General features: G+C 34.2%; 1 protein-coding gene across 2 annotated transcripts in view; it reads left to right on the plus strand.

Moving 5' to 3' along the window:
* RIPK2 (receptor interacting serine/threonine kinase 2) overlaps nucleotides 1–19,138 on the plus strand; it is a 29,365-nt gene extending 10,227 nt beyond the window's left edge. For both annotated transcript variants that reach the window (XM_008689176.2, XM_040625891.1), the window contains 8 exons: nucleotides 4,294–4,451; nucleotides 5,346–5,395; nucleotides 6,209–6,370; nucleotides 10,652–10,737; nucleotides 14,907–14,990; nucleotides 15,618–15,711; nucleotides 17,353–17,508; nucleotides 18,314–19,138. In XM_008689176.2, the coding sequence (XP_008687398.2) occupies nucleotides 4,294–4,451; nucleotides 5,346–5,395; nucleotides 6,209–6,370; nucleotides 10,652–10,737; nucleotides 14,907–14,990; nucleotides 15,618–15,711; nucleotides 17,353–17,508; nucleotides 18,314–18,651 (1,128 nt within the window). In that variant the 3' untranslated portion in view covers nucleotides 18,652–19,138. The remainder of the gene's footprint in view (nucleotides 1–4,293; nucleotides 4,452–5,345; nucleotides 5,396–6,208; nucleotides 6,371–10,651; nucleotides 10,738–14,906; nucleotides 14,991–15,617; nucleotides 15,712–17,352; nucleotides 17,509–18,313) is intronic.
* Nucleotides 19,139–20,463: the final 1,325 nt, after the last annotated feature.

A 20,463-nucleotide genomic window follows, 5' to 3' on the forward strand; every position in this document is an offset into this window, starting at 1 on the left:
CCTCACAATGAAACAAAATACTCCTCATATGACTTTATGAATATGGACTTGAATGGAAGTATCATTTCCCTGGTCCCTAAACACTTTGTATAATACTTAATGATACATTGGTTTTTGGGGGGTGATCATATCACAACATTTAAATTGGGCTTAGCATCAGCAAGCACTGAGAGGTTCTTTTGTTCAGGTGTTATTGCTTAAGCCTCGTCTCCTTATCATGTACTTTGCAGAATACTTCCTGGACATCATCAGATTTTATTTTGTTAGATTTGAGTGATCGGCCTCTTAAGATCTTTTTCAGTATTATTTCTGTAGCCCAAGGGTTTTAACTTTGTCTCCCAGCTTTGTGTCATCCTCAGATTTAATTAGCTAGTTTTTATCTTTAAGTCATGATTAAATATTAACCAGTACAGAGCTCAGATCAGAGCCACACAACATGGTGCTGAGAATCTCCCTTCAGGTCAATATCAATCCTTAATTAGAACTTTTGGAGAAGAATCATTAATTTTGTGTGGAATACTTATAAAAGAACTGTTATACAGCCCATATTTCTCCATTTTGTCCTTAAAAATATCATCAGGAGTCCTTGCTTGACTACTTTCCCAGGTGTCCTCCTGGCTTATTCCCTCACCTTCTTCAGAGTGGCTTTCCCTGATGACCCACCCAGTTCCTCTGTGTCTTTGTACCTTGATTTATGCTTCTTCATATTATTTTTCACCATCTGTCATAATATTTTTATTAATGTGTTTATTGACTGTCTCCCCCAATTAGAATATAAACTCCATGAAGACTGAAATTTAGTCTGTTTTATTAACTGCCACCTGCTCGGCACATGCCATATTGAAGCATTAACTAAGTATTTGTTGAATAAACAAGTGAATGAATTCCAGATCTTCTGTATATACCAGATAGGCCTGATAACTTAATAGTTGAGCATGGTATTATAAAATAAAATGTTTTATAATATGCAAACTGTTTTAACATTAACTCTTTGACAGTACTACTACTGTCAAAAAAGGAAATAAAACCGGTCATAATTTTAGTGAGTAAATATTTATGGAGCAGCAGTGGCATTGTGCCAAGCACTTGGGATATAGCACATGAGACCTGAAATTGACCTACTGGTCTGATATGATTTGTTTTTCATGAATTCTTCCTGGCATTCCTTTTATTAAATTTTCTAAGTTTTTAAAGCAGGATTAAGGATAATATCTACCAGTAAGTAGATTGCAAAAATCAACAATTTTTTTTCCTTTTTGAAAGTCAAAATGGCATTTACTTTTCTCATATCCCGTAGTACCTCTCCGTGTCCCACAAAAACCGCTAATAGCACGATGGAGGTATTGGCAAGTATTCTCAATAACCTGAAATATCTATAAAATAACCTGAGATTTGCACTTTGAAACCTTTCAATGTCCTTGGACTATTCTTTCTTCATCTCAGTCTGAAAACTGTAGTTAACAGAATAAACAGAAGCAAAGTAAGAGGTAATGATTCCTACTTTCTTCTTTTCAGTGATCAACAGGGTATCCTTGGTCCTTCTTTGATGTGAAGAGAATTTAGAATAGTTTGACTTTGTTTAGTTTTTATAATTTTTAATAATTTTAGTACATACAGAGCTGTGACCTTTCTAATACTATTCTTATAGATTAGCAACATTCTCTTACATGCATCCTGTGTGTCTCTACTCTTTACTTTATAAATGTTCCTTAAAAGTCAAAGTTCATCAATGACTCATGAAAAAGTAACAGTTATTTAATCTACCTATTTTCTTGGAAAGTCCTTTAAATGAAGTGCAAAATATCTTTAAAAATACTTACTGAAATTAAATGGAAATTTACACCTGGCTACCATTTTCTGAAGTAAGTTTTCTCACTGGAATGCTGACCAGAACCATAGTATCTGAAAGAAAAATATTTACTACTGGTTAAGATCAGCTGAGACTTTTCTGCTTTAAAAAGAACACATTCCGTGGTTATCTGTCAAGTGTCCATCGGTGCACCTTAGATACAAATGAACTAGTGATAGGCGTCTTTGAAATGAAAATATGTATATGTGCCATATTCACTTTCTCTGCTATTCTCTCAGTCCGAGGTAGAAACCAGAATACTTCAGAGTTATTCTTCATAACTTCTTACTGATGATAACTTTATAGTTTTGTAGATATGGATAGTATATGTAAATGAAAATAGCTATTCTAATAGGGTGAGAGGATTGTGGATGATTTTTGTGAGTAGTGTGTTTTAATTTCCTCTAATTTTTAAAATCATCTTTTAAAAAGTTAAAAAGAAAGCCCTTAGCTTCAAAATGCATGTTAAGGTCTTGTGTAGAATCGGAAAGTTCTCATTCTCTGACTTCATGGCTGAATGATAAATTTATCAAGACCTTCAAGAAATCGTTGAATTCTTATTCCTTCCCTCACATTACTCACTTTTATCCTTCTGTTGAAGATCCAGATTTAATGAGTCGTGCCATTCATAATGGTATTATTTGTAACAGAGAAAGGGGAGAAGTATAGTTCCATGTGAAAACCAAACTAAATCAGCTCAAAGAATTCTGATTAAGGTTTTTAGGTCAGGTTTGAAAATAAAGTTGATCTTAGGTGAAGGAGCTCATAAGGAAGCAAGCTCAGGAATATGTTTTCTACAATACTGTATTGAAACCAACATTTAGCCCAGGAATTTGCTAATTATGGTTCAGGTATAAGGTATAAGGTGAGACCACATCTCAGATTTTTTTTTTTAACGTTTTTCACTTGTGGCATAAAAATAAACTCTACTTATCATAGTAATGCTTATTATTCTAGCAAATGTGCCACTGGAGTACTCTTTTTTGGTTTTAGAGGGTAGGTGGGAAGAACAGATTGTATTGAGTAAGAGCAACCTTATACAAAACATTAATAATATTAACACATACGGATCACTTATTCTGTGATAATGTTCTGATGCTTTGCTTAGAATAAGTCATTTAATTTTCTCACTACAACCCTGCGATATAGATAGTATTATTATTATTCCCAGTTTCAGGTGGGTAATCACATGGAGGCGCAGAAAGATTTAAAAACTTCCTCAAGTTCACACACAGTTAAGTGATAGAATTGGAATATAAATGTAATATAATCTTAGGCTTTACAACCCATGTTCTTAGCCACATGGTATATTGCCTTTCAGAATCAATTCAGCTTAGCTCTTCATGTATTGGCACCATGTTTTCTCTTGGTCTTTTCTATTTTTTTTTTTCTTAGACTTACCCTTTTATTTTAATAATGTATGGAAAAATTCATATAGTCTACCCCCTCCTTTCTTAGAGTAATATTTTTTAATATCGAATTCGTCTGAACACTAAACAAATTTTCTTCTATTAAAACTAGTAAAAATATAAGAGTTAAATAACTGAAACACAAATGGTGTGCGAGATAGGGTTCATTTCCTTCTGTTGATTCTAACTTATGCAGTGTGAAGATCTAAGTAATTTAAATTAAATGTTTTAAAGATTTACTACACCCTTTTGTCCATTAAATACTGTTTCTGTTCTTATACTTTGTCTTCCATTTTTTAAAAAATAAGAAACCTCTTAAATAGAGAGTTATAAGATGTTGTATAACATCTACACAAAAGTGAAGCAAAGCTGTAAAGGATATATCAAAAGTATAGAATCTCACCAATAATTCTTTAGTCACTCCTTGTCATGGACATAAATATGCTTTATATGCTAAATAGACTGTTGCCAAAAGATATGATTCTTTTAGTGGTAGGCATAAATCATAATATAATAATGACCTGTACTATATTGGAGTTTTACTTCAGAATTTAAGGTTACTATATTTAGGGCATTGTAAATAAGAACATATAAACCTGAGTTGCAAACAATGGCCAGTGGCAATCATATTAGATACCAGTAGTTTGGCAGTTCTGTGAGGTGTAGGAGAATTTTGAAAGCATATGCTGTAAAACTACTTGTCTTAAAAAGCAGTGTTTGGCATATATGCTCCTTCAGAATTTAAGACAAAAAATATTCTTATTTAATTTTTCAAAATTTTGTTTACATTTTAAAATTTGTGACATTATGCCGAATTTCAAGTCAGTATGTATTGCTTCTAGAGTTATTGGGTTCAGCACTCTTGAATTTAATATATTAAGAAACTGATAGAATATGTAGAAATAAAATATTGATATAGAACATTTCCTCTGGTCTCATACCTAAATACAATGAATATAAACAAAGACAGTCAGTTCTTGTTTTTTTTTAAAGAAAAAATTTTTTAATTCAATTATTTACTTTTTTCCCTTACAGATTGCAGATTTTGGTTTATCAAAATGGCGTATGATGTCCCTCTCACAATCACGAACTAGTAAATCTTCACCAGAAGGAGGGACAATTATCTATATGCCACCTGAGAACTATGAACCTGGACAAAAATCAAGGGCCAGTGTCAAGCATGATATATATAGGTATAATATGTTACTTTTTGCTCAGAGTTAACCTTGTCCAAAAACAAGATTAATCAGAATTTTGAAGCTACATTTTTTTTTAAGATTTTATTTACTTTAGAGAGAGAGAGAGAGCACGGGAGGAGAGGCAGAAGGAGAGAGATAAGCAGATTCCCCGCCGAGCGGGGAGCTGGATGTGGGGCTCCATCCCAGGACCCTGGGATCATGACCTGAGCTGAAGGCAGATGCTTAACTGACTGAGCCACCCACGCTGCCCCAAAGCTACATTTTAAAGTGTGATTTTTAGTCTTCTCTCATAAGTGTGGTGAAAATAAAGTAGGGACCACAGGGGTTAATATTTTTCAAATTAGAGAGGCCTTGCTTTAAGCCACTTTTACATCCTTGAAAAAAATTTAAAGTGTATCTTATTGTCCTGTCAATTTATAATATAGTACTAAAAGGTTTTTATCTTATGTGACATTGATGAGGAGGGAGGGAAACAGCGTGATTAACACTTAACACTACCAAAGGAGACAGTACTTAGACCAGAAAAAAAGTCAATAGAATAGGGCTACATAAGACTATCTTTTTTATTGCCTTGTATTTTGTGTGAATAATAGAATCATGTAATTAGAGGTCATTAAGAATCATCCACAAGTTATCATTGCCTATAACCTCAAATTTTTATTATAGTAATTTGTTAATTTTTTAAATTGGATTAATTCCCTTTCAAAACAAAACTGTATGTAAACATTCATATTTTTTATTCTATGTGGTGATTCTTTATATAGCATTTCACTATCTTATTACTTGCAAAAATGATATCTCCACAGTCAGCTTTTAAAATCCGTGATTTTAGTTTATTATACATAGTTAGTTCATACTGTCCTATATGTATATTTTTATCTTAAACAGCTATGCAGTGATCACATGGGAAGTCTTATCCAGAAAACAGCCTTTTGAAGGTAAGTGTACTTTCACTTCCTTATTCTAGATGACAACATGTTGGTAGGCCATATCCAGAACTATCTAAATAAAGCCCATCTTATTTTAAATCTGCCTACTATTCATTTTGTGGAAAACACACTATAAAAACATAACAATTTATCAATTCTGAATCCACTATACTGGAAACTGTACTGGATTAGGGGTCAGAAAAATGTAGATTCTAATTTTTGTTCTGAAAGTAATTAGCTCTGTGATCAAGCCACTAAATCTCTTGAGTCTTTGTTTCTTTTTTACTTGCAAAATGAAAAGTTTGAATTTTTATTTCTAAGATTCATTCCAGCTCTAAAACTCTTTACTTGAAAACTTAATTAGTACTCCTTCTATAACAAATATTGAAGAATAATTTTTAAGTTTTCTGATACCATTGTCCATTTCCTTATTTTGAGGATTATATGGGTCAGCTTGCTGTGTAACAACCTCAGAATCTCAGTAGCTTTCAAAATAAACATGTTTCTCATTCACATTAGGTGTGAGTGTCCATTTTTGGCTATGCTAGGTTCCACTCAGTTCTGCCAGGTTCTGCTCTATTCATGTTCCATTGGCCAAATCAGATACATGACCAAGCTTAAAATTAATGAGGTGAGGTGAGGCCATAAACTCCACCAGAGGAGGCAGACACATATATATGTCTTAAATAGAGAGGGGGATAATGCATTATTCCTAAGATTTTAAGTTTCCCTTATTTTCATTTGGTTGACTTCAGAATGTATTTAAGTAATATATTAAATCATAATATATTTCTAATGAATGAAATATATTTGTTTTGACAGAAGTCACCAATCCTTTACAGATCATGTATAGTGTATCACAAGGACATCGACCTAACATTAATGAAGAAAGTTTGCCACTTGATATACCTCATCGAGCACTTATGATCTCTCTAATAGAAAGTGGATGGGCACAAAATCCAGATGAAAGACCATCTTTCTTAAGTGAGTATACAGTTTTAGTCTGGACCTTTTGAATTACAAAAATAGCGAATATACTGTGAATAAAATATTCCTTGAAAAATTACACAAGTTAGATGGCAAGCTTAAAGTTTGTTTTCTTTTTTTTTAATTCAGTTGCTGTTTTTATTTTGTGATATAAGATTGGAGCAATAAGGAGGGGCTGTTGCCTATCATAAAAAGGTTAGAAATTTATTCCAGGTACGCTGGAACACCATTAAAGTGTGTTTTGTATGGAAATGACATCTAATTTAAGTTTTGGAGAGATCACTCTTGTTGCTATGTAGAAAATTGACTGGAGAAGAGTAGGAGTGGAAGCAAAGAGAGCACCTAGGAGACTGTAGGAAGAGTTTACTAATTAAGGTAGTAATCCAAGATATAAAAATTAGATAGAATTAAGATTTATTTCAGAGGTAGAACAGATCATCATCTAAATGTAAACACAGAAGAAAATTTTTATGACCTTGTGTTAATCAAAGAGCTCTTATATATGACATCAAAAACAAGATCCATGAAAAAAAATGATAATTGAGCTTTGAAAAAACTAAAAATTTTTGCACTTCAAAACATGCTATTAAGAAAAAGTGAAAAGATAAGCCACAGACTGGGGAATCATCTCTCTAACTAAAAAAGCAATGAAATATATTTTTATTCAAAATTTGTGTCCAATGCTCATTAGTACTATATTTAAAAAATCAAAAGTTACTTGTAATGGATTCACATTTTATTTCTTATTTCTCAGAGCTGTGTGGGAGGGTGTATATCTCCTTTTTCCCCAGTGCCACTTCCAAATAGTCACTTCTTTTCCATTTTCTAAAAATTCTAGCTTCTCTGCAGATCATACCATTAGGTCATACTTACTTCTCTACAGACTTCCTGGGTTTTCCCTATTGTTCTTTAAAGACTTTGACTTTTGGCTTTCTAACTTTACCCTGCTTTGATCAGTATTGCTGAATACCTAAAGGAGCCTTCTGCAGATCACAGAGCTCTCTCTTTGTATACGTCTCCCCTCTCTGGTACTGCACTATGAACTCTTACCTGCCTTGGTCTACCCAGACTCTTAGCCCCATCTCTTCAATTAAGTTTCCACTCAATTGAGAGGTGAGGCTCCACCTCTCTTCCCTCTTAAACTGCAGCTAGAAACTCAACACAGTAAGCATGAGCAATCATAAGGCTCACCTGATTTGTTTCCCATCTCTTCAGTGACCACTGTCCTTTGCTGCCTGGTATCTAGTATCTTGAAAAACATTGTTTCATGTATTTTATCTGGCTGTTTTGGTTGTTTTAGGCAGAGTGGCAAATCAAACCCTGTTGCTCCATCTTGGCCAGAAGTGGGAGTTATTTATTGGTTTATCTTTAAATTAATGGCCAGGGCGCCTAGGTGGTTCAGTCAGTTAAGTATGAAGTATCTGCCTTCGGCTCAGGTCATGATTCCAGTCCTAGGATCAGGTCATGATTCCAGGTCCTGGGATCAAGCCTGGTACATCAGGCTCCCTGCTCAGTGGGGAGTCTGCTTCTCCCTCTGCACCCCCCTTCTCGTGCACATTCTCTCTCTCTCTCAAATAAATAAAATCTTTAACATTAATTAATTAATTTATTTATTAATGGCCAAAACTGGACAGTGAACACTACTTAGCAATTCTGTTATGCTTCTCAAATACAGGTACTATTCCATTTTCATAGATCAACTGTTCTAAAGGTATGGTACAAGGACCCCTGGGGTGGTTGGTCATAAAGAAAATTGACAAAATCAAAACTCTTTTCAAAATAATAAATATTAAGATTATGTTTTTTAATTCTCATTCTCTCATGAGTATATAGTGGATTTTTCCAAAGGCTAAATGAGGTATGGTGGTCTCATTGTTCCAACAAATAATGGAATGTATTCTCACATATTCTGATCTTTTAAATTTTTCTCAGTTTTAATTTGTAATATAGTAAATATCAATAGATATGACACACACACATACAAAAGCTACTTGGGATAGTCAATAATTTTGAAGAACCCCAAGACCTAAAAGTTTGAGAATTGCTTCCTTATATCAATGATCATCTTGTACTATTGTAGGAGATACCTAAGGCCCATTCTTTATGTTCCCAAAGTGAAGATGAAATTCCATTTCAGTCCCCGAGAAGGAAAGTATAGGAAGAACATTTCCAGCTTCTATGTGCCCCTCAGCACTCTTCCTCAGACTTACCTTATTTGTTAATTTTGGAGAAAAACTGAGCATGCTTATCTGGTCCCTTCTCAGTTTTTTTCCTTCTTTTAGAAGTCAGCCTGTCTAAAGGATGCATACATTTTCTGCTCCCCCATGTGGAAGTAGATGAGGCCTGTGGCTGAGTAAAGCTGTGAACTCTTTCCAAGCCCATTGGCTACAGCTCTAAAGGTAAATTCTCCAATTATCTTTATCAGTAATAAAGGTTGATACTTTGATCATCATTTATCATTATTCTGAGGCTTTTCTTGATAGATTCTGAGCTTAGGAAAAGAAGACAGGGGTAATACCTTAGCCTCCTTTCTTAAACCTCCTGCACCTCGTGCTCCGTCTTTCCTTTGAGCTGATCACCTGTTCTCACATTACATTAAGAAAATAGAAACCATGAGAGAGTACTACTACCTCATAGATCCGCTTATATCCATCCTTCCTGCCTTATCTTTTTTACAGGGGAAAAAACTGTCCATATACTTATACAAATGTAAACATGCCACTTATGCTCTGGATACCATTCCCAAACCCTCTCCAGGTTCTGTTCCTTTATAGTCTTGCTCTACTCTCACAGTGCCAATCTCAGCCTGTCTGCTGGATCATTCAGCTATCATGCAGATATATTCCATTATCATCCCCTATCTTTATATAGGGAAAAAAAAAAACTCAACTTCATATGTTGACTTCAGTACCACCTCATTTTTTGGCTCTCGTTCAAATCTAAACACCTTGTAGGAATTGTCCATACTTGTTGTCTCTGCTTCTTTCCCTCTAATTCAGTTTTTAACAAACTGATACCAGTCTTCTCTTTTCATATCTCCACTAAAGCTACATTGTTGGGGTTACCAAGGATGGCAAAGTTAGAAAATCCTGCTTATCTTACTTGGCTTCTCGGCAGATTAAACATGACTCACTATTCCTTCCTTGAAACTTTCTTTCTGGTGGCTTCAAGACACAAGAGGCTACACAATTTAGTATTCTGTCTTCCTCAATCTCTTTTTCTTCCTCTACTCAATTTCTGACTGTTGGAGTGCCTCAGAGCTCTAACATGGGCCCTTTACTATCTGTATCCTGTCTATATTCACCCCCTAGATAATCCAGTCCAGACCATGGCTTTTTATATCATCTATATGTTAGTGATGCCCAGTTTTACATCTGGAGCCCTGGCCTCTCCTTTCAGCAGTAAGTTTGTATATTATTATAGTAGTTGTAGTAGTAATGATGATGTCTATTTGTTGGCTATTATGAATAATGCTGCTGTGGATGTTCATATGCACGTCTTTGTGTGAACATGCTTTCATTTCTTAGATTGCTACCAATGAGTTGAATTGCTGGGTTGTATGGTAAATTTATCTTTCATTTTTAAGAAACTCCCAAATGTTTTCCAAAATGCCTGCATTATGTTACATTCCCATTCTTAAATTGGGTTATTGGTCTTACTATTGTCAGAGTTCTTTATATATTTTAGATACAAGTCCTTTAACAGATACATGACATGAAAAATGTCTTCCAGTCTGGGGCTTGTCTTTTCATTTTTCTTAATAGCAGCTTTTTGAAGTGCAAAAGTTTTCAATTTTTTTGAAGTGCATTTATCAAAATTCTTTATGGATTCTGCTTTTAATGTCATATCTAAAAATTCTTGGCCTAACCCAAGGTCATGAAGATTTTCTCCTATATTTACATTTAAGTGCATGATCTGTTTCAAGTTAATTCTATGTATGGTGTTAGGTAAGAGTGTAAATTTGTCTTTTTTTATGTGGACATCCAGCTGTCCTAGCACCATTTGTTCAAAAGATGATCCTTTTTCTATTGAATTGCCTCAGCAACTTTGTCAAAAAGCAATTGACCATAACTGTAAGGGTTTATTTTTAGACTCTCAAGTGTATTCCATGATGTATATTTCTATCTTTATGCATATAATAAAGGCCCTTAAGAGGGTTGAATGTCAAGAGTTTGGGGAAAAAATTGACCTTGGGCCTTATCAGTGAAATATTAGCATTTATAGTTTGCAATTTAATGATTAGAGCAATCTGAACTCAATTTTTTTTTTCTTATTTAGAATGTTTAATAGAACTTGAACCAGTTCTGAGGACATTTGAAGAGATAACTTTTCTTGAAGCTGTTATTCAACTAAAGAAAACAAAGGTAAATTGCTAAATGAAATAGTAGAAATTGAATTTAAAACAATCATATATCCTTCATGGAGATTTTCAGCTTAGTTTAATCTAGTTTTTATCTATATATTTTTCACACATACAAGCTACAGTACTAGGGTGATAGAGTTTAACAGAGACTATGAATACTGTTTTTTCTGTCACCAAAGAGCTTTTCCATTTCATTCAAATGCCACTCTCAGAGGCATTTCCAGAACTCCCATATATCAAATGTAAGTTTAAAATGTGTGATGAATGCCTGTTATGTACAATGAATGCCCTAAATCACTAGGGTTTTTTTAACCTATATTTCTTAACCTAAAGTTTTAGTATATACAGAGTAATTAGAAGTCTGGGTTCTTACACTTCTTTTTATTCAGTGTTCTTGGGCTTTTTTGGGATTTATTGCCAGGCTAAGCTATAGAATTGTGTTAATATTTGAGGCCAAAATGTATAGTTTTAATGCTTTATTTTATTTTGTTTTGTTTTCCCACTCAAAAACTCTATGTTGCATAAATCAAAGTAACAGTTGATATGCATTACTTAGAACAATTGTCCTATTTACTCATTCTGGCTTTTGTAGATTAGAACAATTGAAGAGACCTACTACTTTCTTAAGATTATCAAGGTTTTCTTAAGATTATCAAAATTTTTTTAAAAAAGCAACTACAGCCCTTTAGGGACAAAGTAAGCATAGTTGAACACTTGCTGAGTTTCATTAAATAGCATCTAAGATATAATAATAAAAATAATCAGTTATTTACCAAAGTCTTGAGTTGTGAACAAGCATAGTCTACAATTTATGTATCATTAAATGACAGTGATTGCCTCTTGCAGTTTGCTGGATCTTTTGACATAATCTTTAGTTTAAAAGGGAAATGCATGAAGAAACAACTTCCTTTAGCCAAATTAAAAATTGATAGTGGCAGTATTAGTGCCTGTTTTTTAAGGAACTAGAGAACTGTGTTTTAATTCTTTTGATTACTTTTCACTGACCTCCCTACTTCTGAGTAGTTACAGTCTTTTCTAGAACATTCCAATCTCTCCACTTCTTAGTAGCTACAAACTTCTGTAGTTTTTTGTTTTTGCTTTATCTTTTCAGTTCTCTTTTCTCTCCTCACAACTTTCTCTTCTTCTGCCAAGCAAAGGTGGATAGAAGAATTTGTTCCCTTGGTTATAAAGTGGAAGAGAACCATTCCAGTTCCTTTCCCCCCTCAAAAAAACTTAAACACTAGGATCTATTTTTTATTTCATTATTTATTTTACCACCAATTAACATATAATGTATTATTGGTTTCAGAGGTGCAGGTCTGTGATTCATCAGTCTTATGTAATACCCAGTGCTCATTACATCACATGCCTGCCTTGATATCCATCACCCAGTTATCCCATCCCCTCGCCTCTCCCCTCCAGCAACCTTCAATTTGTTTCCTATGATTAAGAGTCTCTTATCGTTTGTCTCCCTCTCTGGTTTTGTCTTGTTTTATTTTTTCCTCTCTTCCCCTGTGATCCTCTATTTTGTTTCTTAAATTCCATGTATCAGTGAGATCATATGATAATTGTCTTTTTCTGATTGACTTATTTTGCTTAGCATAATACTTTCTAGTTCCAGCCACGCTGTTGCAAAACACTAGGATCTATGTTTAAAACTGTTAATTTTTTTAGAAGAAATTTAGGCTTTTTAAATAGTTTAAAGTACATATTTTCAAATACCTGAATACCATTTAATAATAGCATTGCTAAATTACTAAAAAAAGCATTACTTTCTTTGTTGTTCTTAACCAGCTGTATTGTTTTTACTCAGGATTTTAATTTTTTTCTATTAAAAAAAAATTATCAATCCTGTGAAACTGGTAGGGGAAGAATATCATCTCTATAGATAAGACAACTGAGGTGTATAGGAAAGTTACATAACACTCTACACAGCTAGCTAATGGCAGGGCCAAGAGTAGAATACAAATTTAATAAGATTTTCCATCAAGAAATTTCTGGGGGAACCTGGGTGGCTCAATCAGTTAAGCACCTGACTCCTGATTTTAGCTCAGGTTGTGATCTCAGAGTCATGAGATCAAGCCCCACATAAGGCTCCACACTCCATGCAGAGTCTTCTCCAGGTTCTGTTCCTCTCCCTCTGCCCCTCCTCCTGCTTGAGCATGCATGTGCTCTCGCTCTCTCTCTTTCTCAAATAAATAAATAAAATCTTTAAAGAAAAAAAAAAGGAAAGAAATTTCTGAAAACCCAGGGCTCCTGGGTGGCTCAGTTGGTTAAGCATCTGCCTTTGGCTCCGGTCATGATCCCAGAGTCCTGAGATCGAGCTGGCATCAGACTTCCCAGGATACCTAACAATTAGATTTTAGTCATGAGACTTATTCTCAGTTTACTAATCTGTAAACTGGAGATAAGTATTTTGCAGGATTACTGTAACGAGGATTATAAACAAAAAAGTCCTAAGATTACTTAGTAAGCATTCAGTAAATGCTAGCTATTAGGCAGATGACTTATTTATATGCTATACCTCTGTATTAAAATCATTTAGTTGCTTACTCCCGTCTCTATAAACCAGTCGGGTTAGCTGCCATCACTAGTGAGTGATTTAAAAAACAAACCTGTCAGTATGCTTTTCTTCTCCAAACCAACATACTGTCAACTGCTCTACAGAACTTTAGAAATTGGTGGGTGCTACACCCACCCCTCCATTATTCATACTTATGACTGTCTGCTCCATTACATGGGTAGGAATTTTAGAAGAAAAAACCACTATTCATCTGTATATATAATCCACCTAGCATAGTACTTTGCATAAACGAGTCCAATGAGCATTTGTTAAATACATTTTTATGTGAACCCTTAGAATTATTCTTTGGATCTGTCTCTGTTATATAAGGTTTTTCTGTGCTTTTAAATTTATTGAAACCTTTCTGATAGTGCAATACCCTTGAATTAATAACATCATTTTTCAAAACTGATGTTATGATAATTAAAATTATTTATGCACTAGTAAATCAACCCCTAGAAAGTAATGAAATGGAATATTAAGAAAAAACTTCTTTTGGGGGCGCCTGGGTGGCATAGCGGTTAAGCGTCTGCCTTCGGCTCAGGGCATGATCCCGGCGATCTGGGATCGAGCCCCACATCAGGCTCTTCTGCTATGAGCCTGCTTCTTCCTCTCCCACTCCCCCTGCTTGTGTTCCCTCTCTCGCTGGCTGTCTCTATCTCCGTTGAATAAATAAATAAAAAATCTTTAAAAAAAAGAAAAAAAAAAAAGAAAAAACTTCTTTTGGTTCCGTTTTTACTTTTTAAGATATAGGAAAGGCTATCTGTGAAAACATGAATTATGGGACCTGGTTCAAAGAACTGAAAGGAATGTAGGAATGTAGGAACCTCAAACAAAACAAGTCACCCTAATTGGTGGTTTTTGTTTTCAGAAATTTCTTCCTTCCTTCCTTCCTTCCTTCCTTCCTTTTTTCCTTCCTTCCTCCCTCCCTCCCTTTGTCCCTCCCTCCCTTACTTACTTTCTTTTTTTTAGAAGGTTTTAGGCACAGTGCCTAGGATATAGTAAATACTTAAAAATTATGATAGACGCATATACTTACACAAATTGAAATTTGTTAAGTACCTAGTTCATACCAGATGCTGTATATTCATTATCTCACTTAATCTCTAAAACAGTCCTGCATGTAGGTATTAGTCCATCTTTTTTTTTTTTTAAGATTTTATTTATTTATTAGAGAGCAAGTGGGAGAAAGAGCACGAGCTGAGTGGAGGACAGAGGGAGAGGGAGGAATAGACTCCCAGCTGGGCAGGGAGCTTGATGCGGGGGCTTGATCCCAGGACCCTGGGATCATGACCTGAGCTAAAGGCAGATGCTTAACCAACTGAGCCACCCAGGCGCCCCACTATTAGTCCATCTTTAAAGATAAATTTGCTCAAGGTAACCAATTAAGATGAGGCAGGATTCAAAGTCTGTTTCTCTAAAGTTATTACCCCTATTCTAAGCTGTTTCTACCTTAAGGTTATATATTATATCCTCAAATGATTTAACTTCACTTTTCATTGATTTTGTATAAACATATAAAGTATGTTAAGTGGATTGTATTTTACTCATATAATTTCTTAATCACCTCCAACTAAAGGACATATATGCATTCATTCCTGTTACAGAGTGCTTTGAGCACTATTCACTTATGTGACAAGAAGAAAATGGAGTCATCTCTGAACATACCTGTAACTCATGGACCACAGGAGGTAAAAAAAATTGTGTTGATAAAATCAAAATGTGAGAAGAATATGAAAAATCATTCAGTCTTAATTCCTTCCTTTATATGTGGGAAGCTGACACCCCAGGAGATTTTAGGATTTATTAGGTAGCTGATAAATTCAACACTCCTAATTTTCATGCCACCGTTCATCTCATTGAATCATACATAGTCCTTGCTTCTTTGTTTGCCATTAACTTTAGTCCCTGTCATTGTTTCATATAATGGATGGTGTTCCAGTGTGGTCCATAGGCAAATCACTGATTACATTTTTACCATTATATTTATGCCTTCTTATCCAAATGTTAACTAGCTATAATACTGCTTTGTCCTTACCTCTTGCAATGATTAATGAAAGGAAAATGCCATTTCCATGGCTATCAAAAAGGAAAGATTTCTTTAGTAGCATTCATTCATATTTCAAATTAATAATTCTCCGAAGAATATATAAGATTGTTATTTTATATGTTTCTTTAATTCTGTAAGGTATAAGTTGTAATAGTTTTTAGTCTTTTTTATAGTAAACCAAAATCAAGAACTATTTAGAAATTAAAGCTATATACCTTTAAAAATGATTTTCTGTTAACCTAAATCATTTATCTTCTATTTACTTTAGGAATCATGTGGATCCTCTCAGCTCCATGAAAATAGTGATTCTGCTAGAGCCTCAAAGTCCCTGTCCGCTCCTCAAGACAATGATTTTTTATCTAGTATGTAAATTTTTCAGTCAGTATTACTTGCAAGTTTTTCATTTTCTTTTAAGATCATATTATTGATAAGCAGTCATGGTTTGTATGGAACATGTCTTTCATCTGCAGCCGTAACTCATTTTTTAAAAATGTTAAGAGTCTTAAGTTGTGAAAATAGTAGTGGGATGTTCCACAAATACATTAAAATATTGAAGACATTGTGTTAGACTCTGTGAAAAGATATTTAAAAAATTTCTTCTAAGAGAAGAGAAATATTCCTAAGTAACCATAGTATGAAATAGAAGGTGATGTATTATAAAAGAGATGTGGATATAGAGCTATGGTAATACACTGGAAAAGTAACATTTTTTACAAAGCATTTCACAACAACCTTGTGAGGGAGATATTCCTCATTTTACAGATTTTTAAGATCAAGACTTCCTGGATCACATAGTTAGTAGCTGACAAATCCAAGACTCGAAGCCAGGTCTTTTGATAAATATTTTCATGTCACTCCACTACACCATGTTGTCATCATGAAGAAATTGTTTCTGACTGAAGGTTGGACCTATAGTTATAAAGATGGGCATTCCAGGCAAAAGGAACAACATAGAGGCACAGAAGCAAGAAAACAGAGAACAGTGAGTAGTTGGGTTTAGCTGGTAAAGAGGATGAATGAAAGGAGATAAAAGATCAGTAGGGTGGAGTCATACCATCACAGATTCTAAGACTTGCTGAGCTATTTGGGCTTTTTCACTTGGTTAGGGAGCAACTATTGCAAATATTTGAGCAAGGGTGTGACATGATAAAAATGTTTTGCTTTAGGAAGATTCATCCTGGCTGGAATATTAAGCTCTTTTGGAAGGAAAAGGAGAATGGAGGTGGGGAAACCAATTAGTAGACTGTTAGTCTGTTACTATTATACGTGAGAGGTTATGAGACCTGATGCAGAGTACAAGAAGGGAGAAATGATGAGAGGTGTTATGGAGGGCATACTTGAAGGAGTTTATAGCATTTTACTTGTAGGAAAGAAGAGAGAAAAAAAGAGCTGAACAGGTTGTCAAGCCTGGTGACTCGAAGAACATTGGTGCTATTAACAGAAATAATTGAAATAGGTTTTAGAGTTAGATGAATAATTAAGTTTTTAATTTTTTTTTTTCAAATTTGAGGTGCTTAGCAGCGCATATGAGGTTGATGTCTGGTGGACTGTTGAAAACGTAAGACTAAGGCTCAGTGAAGACAGGAAATTTAATTATATAGATTTGGGAAGAGAGCTGACAGTTGAGGCCCTGAGGTTGAATAGAATTACCAAGGAAGAGTGTAGAAAGGCACATATCATAAATAGATTTAGAAGACACATTTAAAGTACAGAAGGAGGAAGAAGACACAGAAGAAATATGGGATTATGTGAAGAAGCAAAATTTCATTATTTATAATTTACATAAAACAGACAAGCGCAGAAGTGTAGTAAAAACATTCATAATAAACACATTTTTGTCTAAAATATATTTACTTGTGGAGTTAGATTTATGAACCAGCTTTAATAACTGAAAATTTAAAGACATTGAATACTATCCTCTGTGTGACCCAGATATTGATATTTTAGCTAATAGGAATAGCTAAGGACTATTCTACCCCTAATGAAGATATTGTGTTTTGTAGGAAAAACTCAAGACTTTCCTACGCTGTGTCACTACCCAATAAATCACAGTTGCAATAGTAACATTTCTTCAGCTCAGAAGGGGACATTTTGTGATCACAAGACCACCCCATTCTCTTTAGCAGTAATAACTCCATTCCCAGCTGAGGGAAATTCAGGTAAATATTTAACACTTTGTAAATGATGCTGTTTATCTCACAACTATATGTTCAGTAGATTTGCCATGCAATAAGCTTTATTTGTCGGGGCGCCTGGGTGGCTCAGTCATTAGGCGTCTGCCTTTGGCTCAGGGCGTGATCCCGGCGTTCTGGGATCAAGACCCACATCAGGCTCCTCTGCTGGGAGCCTGCTTCTTCCTCTCCCACTCCCTCTGCTTGTGTTCCCTCTCTCGCTGGCTGTCTCTCTCTCTGTTCTCTGTCAGATAAATAAATAAAATCTTTAAAAAAAAAAAACAAGTTTTATTTGTCTTTATTTCTTCAACATGATAAATATATACCTTCTTAAGTAGGAAAGCACTTCCAGTCCTAGGAGATGAGTGCTGACATGTAACAATAGGCCCACATGGTAGTTCATACACATCTGTCTAGGGAGGAAGTGCTAAAAGGAGGTGTGACTTAATATGTTTCTAAAGTAATTTTTGTTTATTTAAAAAATATGCAGGTATTCTTTATATTAAAATATATATGTATATATCTATAACATAGATTGGGTTTTGCCCCCTGTGGATTTATAGCATATAAAAAGTCTTTTTCTGGGAAGGGAACTGAAAGGAAAAAAAGAGATAACCCAAGTATCTGAGTGTTTCCTGAAAATTAACAGCATCCCCCAAAATACTTGTATTCCATATTAGCATAATCATGGAAAATTAGGGGTTTTATTCCTTATTATTTCTTTGTTCATCTAATTTTACTCATAGTTATATATCTGTCCTCAACTCATTTGTCATCCCTTGCCCCTCTACAGAGCGATTACAGCCTGGCATAGCCCAACAGTGGATCCAGAGTAAAAGGGAAGACATCGTGAGCCAGATGACAGAAGCCTGCCTTAACCAGTCGCTAGACGCTCTTCTGTCCAGGGACTTGATCATGAAGGAGGACTATGAACTCATTAGTACCAAACCTACAAGGACCTCAAAAGTCAGACAGTTACTGGACACCACTGACATCCAAGGAGAAGAATTTGCCAAAGTTATAGTACAAAAGTTGAAAGATAACAAGCAAATGGGTCTTCAACCTTACCCGGAAATACTTGTGGTTTCTCGATCACAATCTTTAAATTTATTTCAAAATAAAAGCTTATAAGTGACTCTTTTTCAGGAAGAAAAGTCATTCTCTATAAGGGTATTTTATATTTCTATTGCCTTTATCTTATTGTTTTTATAAAATCCACATGAGTATTAGAAGCTTTAAAGCTTCTTTAAAGAAGTTTCTTCTTCAGGTAAATATTAGTCTTCTTCCATGATGTTATAGTATTTTTTAAAATTAATATATTGGAAAGTCTGCATTTTGCTACTGAGTTCAATTGTCTCTTTGGTTAATTGAACTTATTTTTTAAATGTAATAATTATATTCTTGTATATAACAGTGTCTTAAGGTGTCATGCATTTTTCATGGAAGCCATTTTCATATTCACCTTCTTTGTGGGTTATTTATTACTTGTCTAAGATGCAGTTTGGCATTTGGAAATGTAGCCTTTATACTTAAATTAGAGCTAGTACTGCATTTCTAACTTATAGTGCCAGGTTCAGATCCTCTCCAAAAGCTTGTTCATTAAACTTTGTTATCCAGATTACATTTTAAAATCTTATTCATTGAATTCTTCTTTTAAAAAAATGTTTCAAAGGTAAAGTGATACAAAGTATATGAAGAAAAAATTAATCTTTCAATATATGTTTCTACCCTCATTTCTAACCTTAACTAGCAACCGAGGTAACCAAAACTTAACAGCACACTGTTTATCCTTCTATACCCTTCTTCCTACTCATACGTATACAGTCATGTGGGAAAGGGTCTTTCATTAATATTATAACACATCATACTACAACCTAATTGTTGCACTCAACAGTGTATCAGGTGCAGCCTTCCAGATCATGTATAAATCTAACTCATTCTTTTTAATTGCTGCATGGTATCAAGGCTGCTTTTTTATTTTTTAACTTGTTCACCAAGTTTAACTGAAACAATATAGTGTGAGTTATTTTTTTGGTTAACAACTTATGTTACTAAAAGAAAACTTAGAAGGTATAATCCCTCTTCTGAAATGTTTATTAGTAATGTCAGCAAAAAGTGTGATGCAGGATAAATTCTAAACAAACTTTCAAGAAGCACCAGACGTGCAGTATGAGAAAAGAAGGAGAAGGAGATTGGGGCAATTAAATATTTTATTAAAATTATAAAATAAGTATTTTAATCTCCATTTGGAGCTTGACATTAACCTGTGGCGCCTCATTACTATGTCTCTGAGAAATATGGAAATTAGTAGGGAAAAATGGAAACCAATTAAGTATATGAGTTATCTATTCCCTCTCTTATTTTTAAGGTGTTAGGATAAAAATTTAATTTGGGAAATAAGTTGAGAAGATGGGATTGTTTTAGGTAGTACATAGACACAGCACTAACATTTAAGTCAAATAGTAAGGAAGTTCTTTTCAGTTCTTCCTTGGGCCTTCTAATTAAGTAAAGGAGAATGTCACAATTGTGCAGTCATCTTTCGATCCCCCTTGTTAAGAAAAAGAGTAGGCTTCAGAATTTCGGAAATAATATTTAGCAAGAATTTGTAGTTATTTAAATTACATTTATTTGAAAATGACATACATATGACAATTAGTACTAATTTTGTATTTATAATATATAATGTTTCATTTTATCATGTTCAAATAAAAACAATCAGAAATACTAAATTGTAATATAGGTAGTACATGAGTGTGACAGCAAACATAGAAGTAGTAGAAGGATGACATTAAGATTGTCACTCAAGGAAGGGACCTAATAATCTATAATTATCTGGTTTTTTTAATTAGCTAGTACTAGATAATCTGAAAATGGCATTCTGGGCAGTGTATTTTAAGAGTCTTACCCGAAAGTGTCATCCACAGAGCAGCTGCATTAGCATCA

Source organism: Ursus maritimus, unplaced genomic scaffold, assembly GCF_017311325.1.
Source record: "Ursus maritimus isolate PB19 unplaced genomic scaffold, ASM1731132v1 scaffold_9, whole genome shotgun sequence".
Lineage (NCBI taxonomy): Eukaryota > Metazoa > Chordata > Mammalia > Carnivora > Ursidae > Ursus > Ursus maritimus.